Raw genomic sequence first — 21000 nt, 5'->3', positions numbered from 1 at the left:
TCTTTACTGACGTAAAGTCAAAACTGTCATGGTTAGGAAGGGTAGGATGTCTGTCTGCATGCACCGCGGGGTCACGGTGTGCTTCATGCACAGCGCCTTCCACCAGCACACCTGTCACAAGGGCCAGGTGACCCAGCCACAGCCGCAGAGGGAAACACAGACACAATAGGAGATAACGCAATGCTTAACAAGGAACTACTTGTTTACAAAAAAAACTATCCGGATGATACATGGCAAAAATGGATTGGTGCAGTCAAGAACAAAACATTTTGCTCTGGCTTGTCTACAGGGACAGCCTAGGGTTGGAACGTTGGCAACATCATCAACAGCTACCATAGAGTCTCTGGTGATTCCTAGAGCCACCGATTGCCATTTCCAGCTTGTGCCTGGAAGTGACATACTGGCTCAGAGGCCAGCAGCAGTTTTTATAATCTTTTTTCCCACCACCCCTTCCCACCAAAATTTGGGGATTTGAGTGTTAAATGGGCTGCAGCGATGCGGTGCTTCCGGAAGTCGAGCCGGAAGTGATGCCATCGTGTGCGCGCATCTGCGTGCGGCCGCCCCAGCCCTGCCCCCTAAAACCTCCCGCCGATCAAGAGGGGGAACCTGGCAACCCTACCCTGAGATTAGGCCCTGAGATTAGGGTTGCCAGGTCCCCCCTCTCTTCTGGCGGGAGGTTTTTGGAGTGGAGGTGAGGGAAAGATCGCGCGCGCGGCCGCACCAACGCGATCACGTCACTTCCGGTTTACACCTGGAAGTGCTGCATCGCAAGGGGCCTTTTACCACGCAAACTGGGAGCTTGAGTGGTAAACGGCCCCTTGCAATGCGGTGCTTCTGGGTGTAAACTGGAAGTGACGTGGCACAATGCACGCGTTGCCCGCAGACCCTCATCTGGTCGGCGGGCAGCCAGGTGGATTGGTGGGGGTTTGCCCGCCACCACGCACTTGACAACCCTACCTGAGATTTATGACCTGGCTACTTTCATGCAGTAACTTTAATCGCAGGCGTGACATCTAAGACCGCCCCTTGGGAGGCACTGGCAAGACAGATGATAGCATGGAGGGATAGGGGACCCACCCAACAACAGACTCTGGGCCTCAGAAAACAACTGTCCCGCTCGCTCACTGAGGAGACCAGCAACGAGGTCAAGAGGAAAGAAAAACCCACCGCTTCCCACTTTCTCCTGCTGGTGTGCACTTTGCTGGGATCACCTAGAAATACCAAAGTAATTCTTCCTAATTGCTCAAACATTGAGTTTCAGGTCAGCGGAAGCTGATCCACATGCAGCCAAAATACATTTGAGCTTTCTCAACTTATGAGAGTTAGGAGTGATGATCTTTCTTCAGGCATCTGCTCTGGCCTAGTTTTTTTCTAACTTTCATACATTTTGGCTTTATCTTCAAAGGTTCTTAAATCTTTCTTTTCTGACTTGCTACAGGGTAGAGTTATATTTTTAGAGTCGGAGTCGGAGATAAGTGCAAGTAATAATGTCTCCAGTGGAGCCAGTGTGGTGCTGTGACTAGACAGCCTGGCTATGAGAAAGGCAGGTTCAAATCCCCACTGTCTGGAGTGGCCTACCTAACAGGGTTTTGTGAAGAAAAAAAATGAGAGGATGCCCCCCTGAACGGCTTGGAGGAAAGATGAAGTTTGAGGGTGATCGACAAATAAATCTTTTTAATTAGGGTGGCAAACAGGAAGAGCTGGAGAACAGCCTTGACAAACAGCAAGCGACACATACTTCATGTCAAAGTGTACTTTTTACTGATGTTGTAAACATGCAAATGGACATCACAATCACTAGGGTTGCCAGGTCCCTGGTGGAAGGTTTTTCGGGCGGAGTAACATAATTACACACGAGTTGCGGTTTCTTCTCAATTCCCATCCATGTGGTGCCCAATTAGGATCAGGACCACGTGGTAAGAGGGGATTCTGCAGTCTCACCCAAAGTCCTTGGAATCATGCAGAGCATGACGGAAATGAAATATAAATACGTAAAACTCAGCCTATTCCCTCCACTATAAGAAAATCTCCTTCATTTGGCAACTGACCAGAAGGCAGAAAAACTCACTCATGCCAGTGGAAAACTCCAGTTGCCAGCCTTGTATTCAACGGGTTTACATTGGGAAAAGGTATTTTGCTACTATCAGACTTACCAGAAATCGTGAGCATTTTTAAAATAAGAATCTTTCAGAAGAATTAGGAAATATCACCTGTTTATTCCCAGCACTGTCTAGTCAGTTTCAACTGGAAGCTGTCAAGCAAGCCACCGAAAGTGATCTCCAGCACGGTGGTTTGTCCCCGCCATTAGGCATTTAAAGGCTTACATTTCCCACAAACACCTGCCAACTGTCAGCTTATTTCCAAAAGCAAAAGGAGAGGGGGAGGAGAAGAAAAAGGAAAAAAAAGGAACTACAGCTAAATAACAAACTTGGCAAATAAACTGCGCACAGCAGAATCGTGTTCAGTCGTGAGAACACCGAGAGTCCTCGACATTTCTCCTAAAAATCTAAAAGAAGAAATCGCAAACGGATTCTTTCATGACCTGCTTTTTGCCAACTGCTGCTGTATCTAAAAAATTCTAAACCATATTACATTTGGGAACTCAGGAAAGCACTTCGAGGAATCTTCTTCCTCCGCTTATACACCGGCAATATCATTAAATATCCCCCGCCCCCCGCTTTACATTATTAGACCACAAGGACTAGCTGCCTGAGGTATCAACAGTACAGCCCTTAATCGAACATTATCAGCCTAAAACAGACACGGTGTCTTGGCCACTGAACTGCGTTTTAGGGGAAGCCGGGAGACTCATTTCCTTTTTATCTTGATTGCAATGGTGATCTGGTATTGTACGTCTGCAGCACAGCTCGAGGGGGTGAAGAATAAGCCGTTCTTCATTCCGAGGAGGACAGACGAACCGGGCTCTTGTCATTCCTCTCCGCATCGGAGAAATAGCTGTGTGTGACAGGTGGGGCTGGGCCTGTGCGTCAACACTCGGCGTCAGCCCTGGCTCTCTTGTCGCGAGCGCACGTTATCGTACCGTATCAGCATGCCGAACGATGGGCAGAGGACTTGCGACTGGCTGCATGCATAAATTCTCTTTTCCAGTGAGACATAATCTACCTCAGGGACATTTGGGGGGGGGGTGATGATCTCAACCCGCCTATTTGGCAGATGTGTCTTTATTTTTTATTTAAAAAGCACAAATTAGAGACAATGCTGAGAAGAGGCATCACCTGGTTCAAGTCACCAGGTTCTATCAACTGCATCAATTGCTAACAAGTAATTGTTTGCTTAAAGCGGCATGAAATTTTGTAGGACTGAAATAATAATTTTTGACATATATCTATACATCTGTTTCCCAAGTGTACCCTCTTCCTTTGTGAAAGCTGGACATTGAAGAAAGCTGATAGGAAGAAAGTAGATTCCTTTGAAATGTGGTGTTGGAGGAGAGTGTTACGGATACCGTGGATGGCCAAAAAATAAATCAGTGGGTTATAGTTCAAATCAAGCCTAAACTGAAAAGCTAAAATGACTAAACTGAGGCTGTCGTACTTTGGTCACATTATGAGAAGGCAAGAGTCACTGGAAAAGACAGTCATGCTAGGAAAAGTTGAGGGCAGCAGCAAAAGAGGTTGACCCAACAAGAGATGACTGACTCAATAAGGAAGCCACAGCCATCAATTTGCAAGATCTGAGCAAGGCTGTCAAAGATAGGACATTTTGGAGGACTTTGATTCATAGGGTCGCCATGAGATGGAAGTGACTTGATGGCACGTATACACACACTCTTTTTCTGTGGATATCTAAATCTGTGAATTTGGGCTACACTTACCCAAACGAGATTTTACTACAAACTTGGGGCACCCCCTAGGTATGCAGAAAAATCTTAAATAAAAAATACAAGAGGGGGGTTAATTCCCCCAAAAGTAAAATAGTGTTGTCTGCACATGTGCAGACAACACACTTACCTTTGAGGGTCATGGTGGGAGGAAAGCCTTGGTGGATGCAGTCCAGGCGAGCCCCAGAGAGTGGCTCGACACGCCTGCCCAGAGCAGTCCAGGCAAGCCGCCGAGAGCGGGGTTGTGGAGAGTGCTCAGCGCACCTGCTTGCAGCAGTCTTGGCCACTCCTCCCTGCCAATCATACTCATCAATTCACATTTTTCAGGACTGGAAGGGCAATCTCCTTCTGGAGGAGGGGCTGTGGCTCAGTGGTAGCGTGTCCGGTTGGCATGCCGAAGGTCCCAGGTTCAGCCCCCTGCTTCTCAAGTTACAAGGACCAGGTAGTAGGTAATGTAGAAGACCTCTTTCTGCCTGAGACACTGGAGAGCTGCGGCCAGTCTAGGTAGGCAATATTGACTTTGACTGACCAATAGTTTGATTCAGTATAAGGCAGCTTCATGTGTTCTAAGGCAAAAGCAATAAGAAGGGTATAATTGTGATGATGGCACTCGGGTTGCAATGGAAGAAGAAGGTGGTGGTGGTGGAGGAGTAGGGCATCTTGGCCATCTTCTAGTCACTAGGGGTGTGGGGGGAGGTAGTTGTGAATTTCCTGCATTGTGCAGGGGGTTGGACTTGATGACCCTGGTGGTCCCTTCCAACTCGAGGAGGAGGAGAAGAAGAGTTGGTTTTTAGATGCCCACTTTCTCTGCCACTTAAGGAAGAATCAAAGTACAATCACCTTCCCTTCCCCCTCCCGCAACAGACACTCCATGAGGTGGGTGGGGCTGAGAGAGTGTGACTAGCCCAATGTCACCCAGCTGGCTTCATATGCAGGAGTGAGGAAACAAATCCAGTTCACCAGATTAGCCTCCGCCGCTCATGTGGAGGAGTGGGGAATCAAACCCAGTTCTCCAGATCAGAGTACACCACTCGAAACCGCTCATAACCACCACACCATGCTGGCCTTTCCAGTCCTGAAAAATGTGAATTGATAACAAGACTATTTCCATTACAACTGACATTTTTTTTATTTTTAAATTGATTTCTAGGGTTTAAAGTTAATTTTCAATTGGTAGATGCATAAGTAAAGGTCTAAGATTAGGGATAAGAGCAGGGGATGATCTGAGGAGCCACCGCTCTGGCACAGACTCGTGTGCACATTAAGATCTGCCTCGTCGTTGTTGTTGTTGGTTCTCTTCTCATGCATTAAGTGTGGCTGGTGTATGTGATGAAATGGGGGTTTTCAGCCATCGCTCTACAGTTGTGGAATAGAATGCCACAAAAAATCCAGGACATGCAAATGGAGGGAAATGGTTGTTTGTCTTGGTATATTTAAAAAAGAGAAAGGTCCCCTGTGCAAGCACCGGGTCATTCCTGACCCATGGGGTGACGTCACATTCTGACGTTTCCTAGGCAGACTTTGTTTACAGGGTGGTTTGACAGTGCCTTCCCCAGTCATCTTCCCTTTACCCACCAGCAAGGTCATTTTACCGACCTCGGAAGGATGGGAGGCTGAGTCAACCTTGAGCCGGCTACCTGAAACCGACTTCCGTTGGGATCGAACTCAGGTCGTGAGCAGAGCTTGGACTGCAGTACTGCAGTTTACCACTCTGCGCCATGGGGCACCTTTGGTATATTTACTTGGTATATATAATTGTTATTTTTACATCTTTGTATGATTTTAGCTCTGTTTTTGATTGTTTTAATGATGCGGGGCATTGGTTGGTTTTAATGGTTTCAAAATGTGATTTTTATTATGTTTTAATTTTTTAGCCACCTTGTGAGGGTAAAAAAGCAGGTTATGAAAGTTGTAAAATAAATAATAGAAGGGAATGTTCTATAACATTCCCTTCTATTCTATACAGAGTAACTGTACAGAATAGCACTGGTTTCGTTTTGTCTTGGGGGAGAGGGGGTTGGATAGTTAAAGGCTGTTGCATCTGAGCCAAAAGATTGCACCTTTTCTCTGATGTTCATAACAGTCACTCTCAATTTGATATTACAGCCGTTACTCCAAAGGTTCTTCAAAAAGTCAGAGAAATAAGCTCTCACACTATCAGAGACCATGGGCGAAAACGCATGGTCACTTTAGCCTCCTTTATTCCCTGTTTCAGCCAGGATCGAACGCACGTTCGGCGAAACGCATGTGTTCGATCCTGGCTGAAACAGGGAATAAAGGAGGCTAAAGCGACCATGCGTTTTCTCCCCATGTTTTCACAACCTCAAAACTCCTGGGAGCTAATAACATAGATAAAATGTGGAGGTTAAATCAGTTTCTTTTAGCAGATAATGATTTAGTAGACCAAATCAGGAATGAGATCAGATTTTCTTTCAAGTGAATGTATCAGCAGAGGTTCATATTTATACAGCTCATATGAGAAGATGTTTTACATCATTCTCCATATACCAGGTGGATACTTGCATACTTGCGTGTGGTAGAGATCTAGCTTGATGATGACTGGGGGCGGGGGGTGAAGGACGGACCTGGTAGCGCAGAAATAGGATGCTGGAAGGCGGTGATTGGGTAGCAGAGGATGGCTTGAGGAAAGAGGATCACTTATGAGGTGGGATCAGGGAGGGCAGTTGGGGGGAGACTTTGGGGTCCAAGGGGGCTGAAATGGCAGAGGGGAAGGGCTTGGGTAGAGAAGTGGGGATAAGGGAGGCCATTGGGGGAAGGTGGATGGCAGACGGGTCAACAAAGGGGAGCTTGGATGGATTTTGAGGAAGGGGAGGCAGAAGATGGGGAGCCCCTGGAGGGGATTTGGGAAGAAGTATGGAATTAGTTGGGGGTAGGCAGAAAGGGAAGAAATCAGGGGGGTAGAAATGGAAGGGAGCTGGAGACTGTTAGAAGAGGTTTGGGGGGGAGAGAAATGGATCAATCTCTTCTAATAGGCAAGCTAGCAACAGAGAAAAAGGGCATATACCTGAATGAGTCTGGTCTTTGTAACCACTCACCTTTCTGTGATGGTTTCTCTGAGACCACTGGTGACTCCCTTGACCACTGTACTAGCTTTTGGAGTCAGTACCACCTGAGATACAAAAAAAGAGCCCTTCTTTCTTTTCTCAGTGATTGACGCCTGGAGAAACTGGATCAGTTTTTCTGGGTCTGTTGTGTTTGCCCACGGTGCTGGCATCATCTGTCCTGGCCATAGAAACGAGACCTCCAGAGCCACTGGACTGTGGTAAAATACCAACACTTGGTAATCCTTCTCCCACAGGTACTGGAGGGAAACTTCTTGAGCAAATATAGCAGGGCACGTTTTACTCCCAAAAGTGTCTTTGAGCATTTGGACCAGTTTTTCATGGTGACACTTCTGCATCCCATAGAAGTGGTTGAAGTCCAAGAAGACCACTTCCTTATGATGGTCAGCAAGAAAGGCACTGATCTCCTGAAGACCCTCATTGACTTTGGCACTGAATAGACCATGAGCAAAGTAGAGTTCGTTGTCAGGGTCTCTGGGCTTCGTAGAGATTCTGAGATCAAAATACCGTATACCTGCTGCCAACTGGCTTGTAAAATTCATCGTCTGTGTTGCCAGCCATTTTCTCATCAGCTTTTTAGCGATAGTTCCAAACACGGAGACAAAGTTCTGGACAGTTTCTGGTTGCTCGGGCCCAACCGGAGATGCTTCATCAATGTAGAAGCTAAACGAGTCATGAGACCCTAAAGATAACATAAAACAACACTTAAACAAAAAGCAGCGCATCGTTTGAACATGAAAGGTGATCAGCAGTGCATGTCAAGATTGCCCAAATCTCTCATCAAAACATGGGCTCAATTTACTTACCTCCTCTGTCACTCACAACTCAGCATCAAACCATCCCTCTAGCAGCCCATCTTAACTCACTAAATGCTATATGTGACCTGAGAATCAAAGAGAGATTTACTTTCAAAAGGTATTTTCTTTATGTTCATGTATTCCTTTTCTTGATTGGTTTGCTTGACTTGTATTATCTGAAGTAGCATTAGTTTGCACCCTGCTAAGTCAGTCTTAGTTTGCACTGTGCTGAGTGGATATCAAAGCACGTTGTTTGCAGGTGCTGGGATAAAGGGAAACATCACTGAACTAACACCTCAACTACAATTTGCTCTTCTCAAATGTTGCTGAATCCCTATTGGGCCCTGACCCCGCATATAACTAAGCACTGAGAATGATTAATTTCTTCTTCTGTACACCCCTGATGCCTCTGAGTAACTATTCTCAGTGTCATTAGTCTTACAAGAAAAACACGGGACTGATTTTCCTCAGCATAAATGAAGAATAATTCCAGTTCCAATGTCAACACAAGTCACACACAACCAATGCCTCCTTAAATTATGCAGGGAAAATGTTAGTCCTTATATCTGTGGAAATAAATATACAGTCAGACCCAAGGATGCCAATTCCTACACCACTGAAGTCTGACACAGTGTAATATTGTGCGGTCACTATGGACAGATGCTGAAACAGCATTCCAGGTAGACCATGAGATGATACAGGAATGGCTGCCATGTTGGTTTTACCAGATGAGAACCCTAAAATCACCCTTGGTGCTATTACAGCCTTTTTAGAGGAGAAATAAAGACTGGACTATTGCCTGTAATTTATGTTCAACCATGCAACCTGGAGATTTGGGGACAGTTCCTGGGAAGGGCAGAATTTAGAGGGGGGTGATCAGCAGGGATGTGATGCCACAGAGTCCATCCTCCAAAGCTACCATGTCCTTCACAAGAACTGATCTCTGTAGTCTGGAGATCAGTTGTAATTCTGGGATTTGTAACACTAGCTGTTAAACCTAGTTGCTGATAACACATGCTAGCCGGAAGAGACAGGATAATGACCTGAAGGACTTGGTGTATTTGCAGTTCTCCCTCCTCTTCCCTCCCATTCCTCCCAATTTGCATCCGGCTAGAATTTGCTGTTTACACTAGATGAGACATTCATTTTTCCAACCAATTAGTCTTCCACGATCATCACCTCATGCTTAGTAATAATTTATGTTGCTCATTCATTCTGAATGGCTTATTTATTTAGTTCATTTCCAACCTTACCCAGAGGAGAATGAGGTGAAATTGTGCAGCGTATTCTCACAAGAAGCTAAGTGGGGGAGGCGGGATTCAGCCTGCTTCATGCCCTGATCAATGATGATCAGGGGCCTGGAGACCAAGCCCTATGAGGAAAGGCTGAGGAAGTTGGGAGTGTTTCGTCTGGAGAAGAGGAGGTTGAGGGGGGACATGATTGCTCTCTTTAAGTATTTGAAGGGCTGTCACTTAGAGGAGGGCAGGGAGCTGTTCCTGTTGGCCGCAGAGGAGAGGACTCGCAACAATGAATTTCAATTGCGGGCAGAAAGGTACTGGCTGGATATTAGGAAAAGAAAGGGCACCACAATTTAAGAAAGATGTAGATAAGCTGGAAGGTGTCCAGAGGAGGGCAACAAAGATAGTGAGGGGTCTGGAGACCAAGTCCTATGAGGAAAGGTTGAAGGAGCTGGGTATGTTTAGCCTGAAAAGTAAAAAACTGAGAAGGGATATGATAACCATCTTCAAGTACTTGAAGGGCTGTCATATAGAGGATGGTGCTGAGTTGTTTTCTGTTGCCCCAGAAGGTCGGACCAGAACCAACGGGTTAAAATTAAATCAGAAGAGTTTCCATCTAGACATTAGGAAGAATTTTCTAACAGTTAGAGCGGTTCCTCAGTGGAACAGGCTTCCTCGGGAGGTGGTAAGCTCTCCTTCCCTGGAGGTTTTTAAGCAGAGGCCAGATGGCCATCTGTCAGCAGTGCTCATTCTATTAACTTAGGCAGTTCATGAGAGGGAGGGCATCTTGGCCATCTTCTGACCACTGGGAGTGTGTGGGGGAGGTAGTTGTGAATTTCCTGAATTGTGCAGGGGGTTGGACTTGATGACCCTGGTGGTCCCTTCCAACTCTATGATTCTATGATTCTATAATTTTTTACAGTAAGAGTCGTTCGACAGTGGAATCAGCTATCTAGAGAGGTGGTGAGCTCCCCCTCACTGGCAGTCTTTAAGCAGAGGCTGGACAAGCACTTGTCAGGGATGCTCTAGGCTGATCCTGCATTGAGCAGGGGTTGGACTAGATGGCCTGTATGGCCCCTTCCAACTCTATGATTCTATAACAAAGATTTTAATCTTGTTCTATCACATTGATTCCCAACACTCTGCCTAATGAAGGCAGAATGGGATAAGGAATCAGGCCCAAGTGCTGGTACAGGACTCCCTGTTATACAAGGAGAGAGTTCTATAATACTGGGGCAATTATTGAAAAGGCCCTGCTCCTAGGGGCACACATAAGGGGAGATGCCAAAAAGCTGTCTGACTTACCATGCTTTTGGTTTAAATTCTGAAGTTCCTGTTAAGTGAGACAAAAGTTACTCAGCAACCTAATTTTCAATAAACTCTGTTTTAGGTGGTGGGCTCTTTACATGCATCTTACTTTTCCCCTTCTTTTGCCTCCTATATTTTTGGAGTGATTAGGATAATATATATTCCAGTTGAGACCATTGTGTGATGCAAACTGTACTTTTACAGAATAAAATGACAGACAAATGAAACATTTGTTTAAATAAATCTTATTTATCTACCATAAAACGTGTGCATGGAGTCTCCAAAAAAATAAAATAAATCAACAGTTAAAAGCTAATTCTTTCTCCCCGTGCCATAGGGAAAAGCAGAATGATCTATAGCCAGGCAGTTAATCTGCTCAGAACAGCCAGTTGTCGACCTGTGTGCGTTTTAAAACTGATTCTTCAAGTAAAGAAAGGGAGCCTTCTTAATCTTTCAAGGCAGATAATCTTCCAAGATAAATTAATGTGATTTCTACATCAAGATAAGGGAGTGGGGGACCCTGCAAGTTTGCTACTCAATCTTTAGCTCAAAAGCAGACTTCAAAAGGCATGTTTCACTATGATCGGGTGTATTAGAGATAAGGACTCAAGAAAAAAGTTAGACTTGGATGTCAATGGTATTTTCAGTCACAATCTTCCTGGAAGTCCCTTCTTTCAACCCCCCCCCCCCAAAAAAAAAAGAAATGGGAAGAGCATGGTCAGCCTGGACAGAACCCACCCAACAATGTTCTCAGCTGAACTGTACCCTGATCTAGAAATTTCATGAAGCGACAGTAAAACTGGTCTAAATAGGGTTTGCCTGGATTCCTTCTGTCCATTGAAAGCAGGTAAAGGCTGGAAGCTAGGGGTTTTATTAAAGCTTGATATTGTCAACCCAATAAAATGCCCAATTTTTTGGGTACCAGATTGGCAATATCTGACACCGCTCCTGCCTCCCCTTTTCCAATATTACTACTCCTGATAATATTGGACTCAGGAATCTTGGGGAGGAAGGAGAGGCTAGGGAGGAGAGAGTGTTTTCCAGCTTGTCAGGGGGACACCTGCCCTTTAAAGGGCCATTTGAAATGTGGTGTTGGAAGAGAGTGTTACGGATACCATGGACTGCCAAAAAAACAAATCAGTGAGTTTTAGATCAAATCAAGCCTGAACTGACCCTAGAAGATAAAATGACTAAACTGAGGCTGTCGTATTTGGCCACATTATGAGAAGAGTCACTGGAAAAGACAGTCATGCTAGGAAAAGTTGAGGGCAGCAGGAAAAGAGGAAGACCCAACAAGAGATGGACTGATTCAATAAAGGAAGCCACAGCCCTCAATTTGCAAGATCTGACCAAGGCTGTCAAAGATAGGACATTTTGGAGGACTTTCATTCATAGGGTCACCATGAGTCGGAAGCGACTTGATGGCACTTAACACACACACACACACACACACACACACACACACATTTTCAATGGGGCGGCCAGGTCTGCCCACATTGAAAATAATGGCCCTTTAAATTTTAAATGGCAGGTACGTCACCATCCAGTTGTGGGGCACTCTAAATAATGGGTGGTAGACCCAGCCTCCAGAGTTCCCACATTTTCAAATGACATTCAAGAATGATAACAATACTCCCGATATTTTATTAAAATGATCCTCATACCATTGGTGATTTTCTAATACAGAATTTATTGCGTGCACACCCCTACTGGAGACATTTAACCCTCAATCATGCAAATAGCTTCCTGCATGGGGTGGGGGCGTAACTCAGTGGTAGAGCATCTGCTTGGCATGCAGAAGGTCCCAGGTTCAATCCAGATATCACCAGTTTAAAGGGTCGGGTAGTAGGTGATGGGAAAGACCCCCCAGCTGAGATCCTGCCTGTCAAAGTAGACAATACTAACCTTAATAGACCCGCGGTCTGACTCCGACTAAAGCAGCGCTATTTGCACAACTCTATATATTTGCACCACAGGACAAACTGTTTCTCTCAGGTTGCTTATTCATTTCTGCCCTTTCCACAGATCTCTTGGGAAGGGCACATCTTACTCCATTCCCAATGACATTTCAGCCACCATCCCAATCATGCAAATAGCTTCCTACATGCTACACATGGTAGCCAAAATGACCTGAAAAATAAATATGTGCCAATATCTCACCACTCCACTGATTAAAATTGCCTGTGCCAATTAAAATTGACCCCTGCTGATTGATCAGCTAAAAACGTTGGTTGATGAATCTGCCAAGTACCTGGATAAAAGCCTGCCATTCTTGATCTAAGCTCTTTTCAGGGACTAAAGTATCGGATGGACCACCATCTGCCAGATGAGAATGCCCATTCTTTAACATCTGCCTCCAAAATTAGGCAGATGGCGACTGAAGGGTCATTTCTATTATGGCATCTTACTTGTTTTTGAATTTAATTATACATATTTCTACTCCGCTTTTCTCCACAATGCGGATCCAAAGCAGTTTACAACATTGTTCTCTTCTCCTCGGTGTTATCCCTACAGCAACAACTCTGTAAGGTAATTGGTTCTTGCAGGTTATCCGGGCTGTGTGACCGTGGTCTTGGTATTTTCTTTCCTGAAGTTTCGCCAGCAGCGAAACATCAGGAAAGAAAATACCAAGACCACGGTCACACAGCCCGGATAACCTACAAGAACCAATGAACTCTGACCGTGAAAGCCTTCGACAATATTCTGTAAGTTAGGCTGAGAGAGAGAGAAAGAGACGGATTCACTGGCCCACGGTCATTGAGTGAGCTTCCATGGCGGGACGGGGATTCAAACCTGCATCTCCCACATCCCAAGACTGGCCCTATAACCAGTGCACCATACTAGTTCTGTGTTTGGGGAACACCTTTCTCGGGGCATAACTAGATGTTACAGCATACCCGAGTCTGATTAAATCGCTGTTACCATTTTAGAGCCCAACGCAGGCCGTTTAAAAATGTTGTGAGGCAGCAAAGGGGAACAGGTGCTCATGTCCCCATCCCCCCCCCCACACGTTTTCATATGCCAAAAAAGCTGCCCTCCCCCTTTTGAAACTTGAAAGGGCTTGGGGGGACAATAGGGTTGCCAACCTCCAGGGACTAGCTGGAGATCTCCTGCTATTACAACTGATCTCCAGCCGATAGAAATCAGTTCCCCTGGAGAAAACGGCTGCTTTGGCAATTGGCATTGAAGTCCCTCCTCTCCCTAAACCCTGCCCTCCTCAGGCTCCACCCCCAAAAACCTCCCACTGGTGGTGAAGAGGGACCTGGCAACCCTAGAGGTAGGTGAGGCTGAGGGACTGTGATTGGCCCAAGGTCACCCAGTGAGCTTCCACAGCACGAGTGGGGATTTGAACGGAAGTCGGTTTCAGGTATCCGGCTCAAGGTTGGCTCATCCTTCCATCCTTCCGAGGTCGGTAAAATGAGTACCCAGCTTGCTGGGGGAAAAGTGTAGATGACTGGGGAAGGCAATGGCAAACCACCCCATAAACATAGTCTGCCTAGTGAACATCGGGATGTGACGTCACCCCACAGGTCAGTAATGACCCGGTGCTTGCACAGGGGACCTTTACCTTTATTGGGCTTTACTAAGACACAGAACTGAGTGAATGAATTCCTTTTCTAATAAAAGAGAAGGTGGACTCAAGAAATTCCTCTGCTCCTTGGGCTTCCATGTATTTCATTTGTGTTATCTCAAGCAATAATACTGGATAGAGTTTTCCACTGGGAAGAATTTTTTTCTCCTTTGAAGCAGTTTGTCTGATTACAAAATTGCTGCACAAAAATTATCCTTTGTGCCAATGACTGGAGCTCGTGGCCGAAAGAGACCTTATGGATCTCTGGCTTATTTTTCCATTGCAATTTTCCTTCAGTACAATCTGTACAGTGCTTTCCCGATGCAAGGCAGGCTTGGATATATATTTTTAGACTCCCTGAAGACTTTCTGTGTTTCTTACATTGGCCCGTTGTGCAAATAATAGGTTCTATCGAGGCTGTAAATAATTCCAGAATGTGACTGTGGCCACAAGTTCTGGTATACCATGATTTTAAAAAATCCCTGTTTTCGAAGCCTTAACAGAATTATTCATACCAAACAGATTTACGTACAGCAATTTACCATTTGAGGGAGGTGGGGGATACACAATAAGATTTGTGTTTCATTCTACAAAATTTGGCGAATTGTTTTTGTAAATCTGGAGGGAAAGGAAAATTGAATTAGGGACAGAGCAGCTCACAGGAATGAAGGGGAAAGTATTTGTGTTTAAAATGGGTCTATTTGAATCAAATTGTGAACCCTGCCATCTAAGTACTCCAAGGCAACGACTATTGTATTTGTTTATAATGATCCCAGTAAGATATTGTTGGGGGGGGGAGTAAAAGAGCCCTCAGTTATTGGGGGGTTGCTTCAATTTCTCACTATCTCCTTTTTATTATAGAAATAAATAATAGATTGAAGCACGATAAAAAAATATTTAAAGGAAAACCATGATGCCAAATTTTACTAGCAGTACATATTATAGCCAATAACAAATGCAAGGAACTATAAAGATGCATACCTCATAAGGTTGCCTCTAAGAGCCAAAAAACTTCACCAACATCATGTGTCTCACTATAGGGGGTAGGCTTGCCAACCTCCAGTTGGTAGCTGGAGATCTCCCGCTATTCCAACTGATCTCCAGCCGATAGAAATCAGTTAACCTGGAGAAAATGGCCGCTTTGGCAATTGGACTCTATGAGGTATGCATATTTATAGTTCCTTGCATTTGTTATTGGCTGTTCTTTGGCTCTTAGAGAGGGCAAACTAAGGTGAGAATTAAGAGGAGGCTGTTGCCAAATGTTCTATTGTTGTCCTTCACAGTGGAGGAGACAGCTACCAAGCCCTATGGCTAGGGTTGCCAGCTCCGGGTTGGGAAATATCTGGAGAGTTTGGGGGAGAGGCCTGATGAGGGTGGCATTTGGAGAGGGGAGGGACTTTAATGCCACATGGTCCAATTGCCAAAGCAACCATTCTCTTCAGGTGGACTGATCTCCATTGGCTGGAGATCAGTTGTAATGGCAGGAGATCTCCAGCCACCACCCTGAGGATGGCAACCCTGCCTATGGCCCTGTTTCAACTCATGTGGAAGAAAGTAGTGCATAACATTTGGGGAGTGACCTTGGGATCTACAGCTATACAGCAGGAGATAGACTGAGGCCTCCAAATTAGGGTTGCCAACTGCCGGGTAGTAGCAGTAGATTAGTAGATCTGCTAATTCAACTGATCTCCAGCCGATAGAGATCAGATCACCTGGAGAAAAATGGCCACTTTGGCAATTGAACTCTATGGCATTGAAGTTCCTCCTCTCTCCAAACCCCGCCCTCCTAGGGCTCCATCCCAAAAACCTCCCACCGGTGGCGAAGAGGGACCTGGCAAACCTACTCCGAATAGTCAATTGTTTATCTGAAGTACCCATGTTGTGCATTAGCAACATCTGCGTATTAAGGGAACAAATGTGTCCTGAACAGGCCTACAAATCTTCCTAATAACAAGTGCATCAAAAATCTTCTCGACAATTATTATAACGTCTGAATTAGGGCTAATTAAAGTATGCCAGTAACACAATGTGCAAAATGGCGCATTGCCAAGGCAGAAGTGAGAAAGACTTCATGCGCATTTTAATTCTTCATGACTGTGTTGTTCCCCCCAACAGTACAACACACGCACAAGCATAACAAAAAGAAAAGCCACTTTGTTGTTGCTGTTTTTGTATCCTTCGGCAATCATTATTTACAAAAGATTGCAGGTTTGGTGCTTTAAAGAAAGGAAGTACCACACAGCAGAATTGTTTTGATCTTTTCTTTTCAGCCTCTCCACACAAAGTTCAATGCGTATTGCTTAGAGCTGAATAGGGTATTATCCACATACACAAAAATCGGTATCTTTTAACATAAGCTGAGTTCACAGGAACCCTGTCTAGATCAGGGGGTACAGATTTCTGAAGACTCCCCTGGTGTAATTAATGACCTTTATGGACCCAGAAGGATCAGGTAATATATCTTTTATTGGATTGGAGCTCTTGAGACTCCAGCTGAGGAGATTCTATGTTTCTACCCTTCACCTTCTCTGCACAAAGCACGTACCGTGTCAGAAAAGCCTAGACTGATCGTTGCTTAAGGTTGCCAGCCTCCAGGTGAGGCTCAATTAGGGCTGCCAGGTCCCTCTTCGCCACCAGTGGGAGGTTGTTGGGGCAGAGCTAGGGTTGCCTGGTCCCCCTTTGCCCGCGGCAGGAGGTTTTTGGGTGGAGCCTGAGGAGGGCGGGGTTTGGGGAGGGGAAGGACTTCAATGCCATAGAGTCCAATTGCCAAAGTGGCCATTGTCTCCAGGTGAACTCATCTTGATAGGCTGGAGATCAGTTGTAATCATAGGAGATCTCCAGCTACTACCTGGAAGTTGGTAACCCTAGGCGGAGCCTGAGGAGGGCAGGGTTTGGAGAGGGGAGGGACTTCAATGCAATAGAATCCAGTTGCCAAAGTGGCTATTTTCTCCAGGGGAACTAATCTCTATCAGCTGGAGATCAGTTGTCATAACAGGAGACCTCCAGCTACTACCTGGAGGGTGGGGGAGAAATAGACACCACTGTACTAATATCGGGAGGATAAGGAACTCAGTACAGGAGCGAAGTGTATACAAAGTCCTCATCCTCATTGGGAACCTCGTTGAAAATCCTTTGGATACCACTTCTCCTACAATTGAGAGAGACTCTATGAACATTGGCTGTGTCAATTTTGACACTTTTTTCCACCTTACAGTCACATTGTTTGTCTTAGCTTGTATGTTTCAGCTTAGTAGTGTATATAGTGTGTACAACTGTATTGTTATGTTATTTTGGTAGCTTATAAAGTTTTTTGCACTTTGTATACACTTCGCCCCTGTACTGACTACCTGGAGGGTGGCAACCCTACATTGAAGTCCCTCCCCTTCCCAGACCCCACCCTCCTCAGGCTCCACCCCAAAAGACTCCCGCCGGTGGCCAAGAGGGAGCTGGCAACCTTGACTGGATTGCAGCTCTTGGGACTCCAGCTGAGATTTTATGTTTCCACCCTTCACCTTCTCTACACAAAGCACGCACCAGGTCAGAAAAGCCTAAACTGATCCTGAAGGTTAATAACCTCAATGTGAGGCCAACCTCCAGGTGACGCTAGGGTTGCCAGGTCCCTCTTCGCCATCGGTGGGAGGTTTTTACGACTGATCTCCAGACTAAAGAGATCAGATCCCCTGGATAAAACGGCTGCACTGGAGGGTGGACTCTATGGCATTATACCCTGCTGAGGTCCCTCTTCTCCCCAACCCCTGCTCTCCCCAGGCTCCACACCCAAACCTCCAGGAATTTCCCAACCCGAAGTTGGCAACTCTATCCCTGCTCCATGACATGATGATTTTCTAAAGGCAAGGGGGGGATTTCCCCACAATCATTGCAATATGCACCCCAGTCTCAAATAGTACAGTCCAGGAACACCTTGAATGCTTGCGTCTGTTCAGTGCATAATCTGGCCCTAAGATAAAGAACAAGACAGATGGTTTTATCTCCCCATGAACATTAGTGCCATTAACAAAAGGCACGAGTAAAAGCAATTAAATGGGAGGAAGAAGGCTTAATGAGATCACATGGCAATGGAACAGAAAAGCATCTAGCAGAAATTAGATGATTGTATCATGGACACTGTCGCAAACCCATGATTATATCATGGACACTGTCGCAAAGTGAGTATGGTGTAGTGGGACTCTAATCTGGAGAACTGGTTTTACTTCCAGATGCACAGTTCAGGGGGGTATAATATTTGCCTAATTTGGTCTTAATGTGCACCCTCGCATTGTGTATGGCCTTTTATGCAGGAACCGTTTCCCTGCGGTCACGCCCCGCCGACTGCTTTGGGGCTTCCTTTTGATTATGCATGCCTTTTCCGACAGTCAGAGCTCACCTCGCTCTCCCTGCAAGCTTTGCCCGCATTTTCCAGATTCTGGGTAAAACAGCATCTGGAAAACACGGGCAAAATGGGCAGGGAGAGAGAGGCTACCTCTGATGGTCGGAAAAAATAATGCTTAATCAAAAGAAGCCCAGAAGCAGTCGGCAGGGTTGATGTCCCTGTATAAAAGGCCCTTAATATGTTGCGGAGAACCTTCAAACTTCATAATGCAGAATGTTGCTAGCTTTACCTCCCACATCATTTGCATACCAGAGGGGAAAAAACCCTAGAGACGGGCAGTGGGCCCCCCCTCAAAACTGTGCATCATTTAAAAAAGCGCTCAGAATAATTACTCTAATAAGGATGTTGAAATGCTGCTTGGTTGTATGGTAGTTCACAGAACATGCTGTTTGACTGATGTGTTGGCTGAAACGATAAACCTCACTTAGCAATCTCTGTCTGCCCAATCAAAGTACTGACTAATAAAGGTGGTTTGATTAAATGACGTATCCCCCTCTGCTTGAAACTGGACCAAAAGGAACAAGTGCATTCATATGGCTTGGTATGGCAAACACAGAACTGATATCTAGGCAGAGAGAGAAATCCATAGCTTTATATATAAGATACTTTATTATTATTACAACATATAGCAACAATTAATACATTTAACATCTATGTATAGAACTTATTATATATATTTCTTACTATTTGTTTCTGTACTAGGTTTCATTACAGTGCTTTCGCAATAGCTCTTAGTCTTATTTTCATCTACATTTAGATGAAATCTCCAGGGGGTTAGCAAACCCAGAAATACCATAAAGCGAAGCAATAGTTTTTCTATGCAACAGTATTCTTATTCAATTTTAGGCATAAAATTATACAATCATTATATGCACAATAGTGTACAAAAATCAGTATGTTATATATGCATTGTTCAATCACATGCACTCATTGTAAAGCAAAAGTCTTATGCATAGAAAAACTATTACTTCGCTTTTCTGCTATTTCTGGGTTTGCTAACTAACTATATAGCACGCTAACTTATATTTACCTGTCCTAACCAATCTCCAGGGGATGGCTGGAGATCTGCCACTACTACAACTGATCTCCAGGCAACAGAGATCAGCTCCCCTGGAGAAAATGGCCGTTTTAGAAGGTGGACTCTGTGGCATTATACCTTGCTGAAGCCCCTCCCCTCCCCAAACCCTGCCCTCCCCGGACTCCACCCCCAAATCTCCAGGAATTTCCCAATTTGGAGCTGGCAACCCTTTCTACACTTGCTTATTTTTAAAAAAAAAACTTATTAAAAAACCTTTCTTTCTTAAATCTTTCCCTTTTTGCTTTAATACTCATCAGAGCCTTCAGCCATATATGTGTAAAAGGCATTCCATTTTTCCTGAAATTCTGATCTTGGTTATGTATATAGGTTGTTAGACTTGCCATGACACCGTATTGTGCCAATTTGTTTTTCCATTCTTCCAGAGTTGAGCATTTATTTGCTTTCCGCTTTGCTGCAAATATTATTCTTGCCGCTGTTACCATATATTTGAATAATTAATTATAATTTTTTGGCATACTGCTTGGTAATATATTTAATAACATACTTTCAGGCTCTATCACAAACTTAATTTTTAAAATCTTTTGCAATTCCTCATGGATTTCTATCCAGTATTTATTTTTTATTTTATTTTTTGTTTTCTTGCATGGCCACTACAAACAACAGAAGAATGCATCCATATTTTGGCATTTCCAACAACTCCCATTGTATTACTATTGGTTTTCGCTATATCTTTAGGCGAAATATGCCATCCAGGGCCAGATTTAGGTTTGATGAGGCCCTAAGCTATTGAAGGTAATGGGGCCCTTTATATGTCCAGCTGTCCTTTGTCAACAACAAATTGTTGCTGTTTTTTGTGTTGAATATATGCTATATGGTAATTTATGGACCTAACAGGTATCTAAAGCCATTTGCACATAACAAAATATGTATTTTATCAAAGTAATTGTTGAACTGAAATACAATTAAGAAGAAGTATATTAATAGTGAAGTAATTATTATTTCCTTTAAATTTTTGGGGGGCCCAAGAGAGTGGGGCCCTAAGCTATAGCTTGTTTAGCTTATACGTAAATCCGGCATTGCCATCTATAAAACATTTTATACCCCCTTGCTGCAAATCTGATGCTTTAAGGGGGAATAAAACCCTACCCAGAGTAGGCAGTGTCCCAATTCTATAACTAGCTCCAGCCCTGATCAGAAGTACCTCTGTCTTACCTGGACTGAACTCAATTTTATTGGTGCTCACCAGGCATGTTAGGACGCTCAGACACTGGATTAGAACTTGATTATAATATGAGTCCATCCTTTTTGCCATCCTCTGTTTATAATTGGGATGGGGGGGGGGATTTTGAGCTTATGCGCTGCTTTTATGTCCTCATGGTCAAAATTCATTCAGAGCCAGCGTGGTGTCATGGTTAAGACTGGTGGACTCTAATCTGGTGAACCGGGTTTGTTTGCCTGCTCCTCCACATGAAGCCTGCTGGGTGACCTTGGGCTAGTCACAGTTCTCTTAGCTCTCTCTCAGCCTCACCTACCTAACAAGTTGTCTGTTGTGGGGAGAGGAAGGGAAGGAGATTGTAAGCCAGTTGGGTTCTCCTTAAAAAGGTAGAGAACACATGAACACATGAAGCTGCTGTCGAAGGCTTTCACGGTCAGAGTTCATTGGTTCTTGTAGGTTATCCAGGCTGTGTAACACTGTTACTCCTCTGAAGATGCCGGCCACAGCTGCTGGCGAA

General features: G+C 44.7%; 1 protein-coding gene across 1 annotated transcript in view; it reads right to left on the bottom strand.

Moving 5' to 3' along the window:
- The window catches only part of PLCXD3 (phosphatidylinositol specific phospholipase C X domain containing 3), a 150294-nt gene that overhangs the window by 25923 nt on the left and 103371 nt on the right, over window positions 1-21000 (bottom strand). Inside the window, exon 3 of the mRNA XM_056849057.1 lies at window positions 6898-7606. Coding sequence (XP_056705035.1) covers window positions 6898-7606 — 709 coding nt within the window. The remainder of the gene's footprint in view (window positions 1-6897; window positions 7607-21000) is intronic.

The sequence above is a fragment of the Euleptes europaea genome, chromosome 4 (assembly GCF_029931775.1).
Source record: "Euleptes europaea isolate rEulEur1 chromosome 4, rEulEur1.hap1, whole genome shotgun sequence".
Lineage (NCBI taxonomy): Eukaryota > Metazoa > Chordata > Lepidosauria > Squamata > Sphaerodactylidae > Euleptes > Euleptes europaea.
Note: the sequence above shows the minus strand (reverse complement) of the source record. Positions and strands in the feature narration are given on the sequence as shown.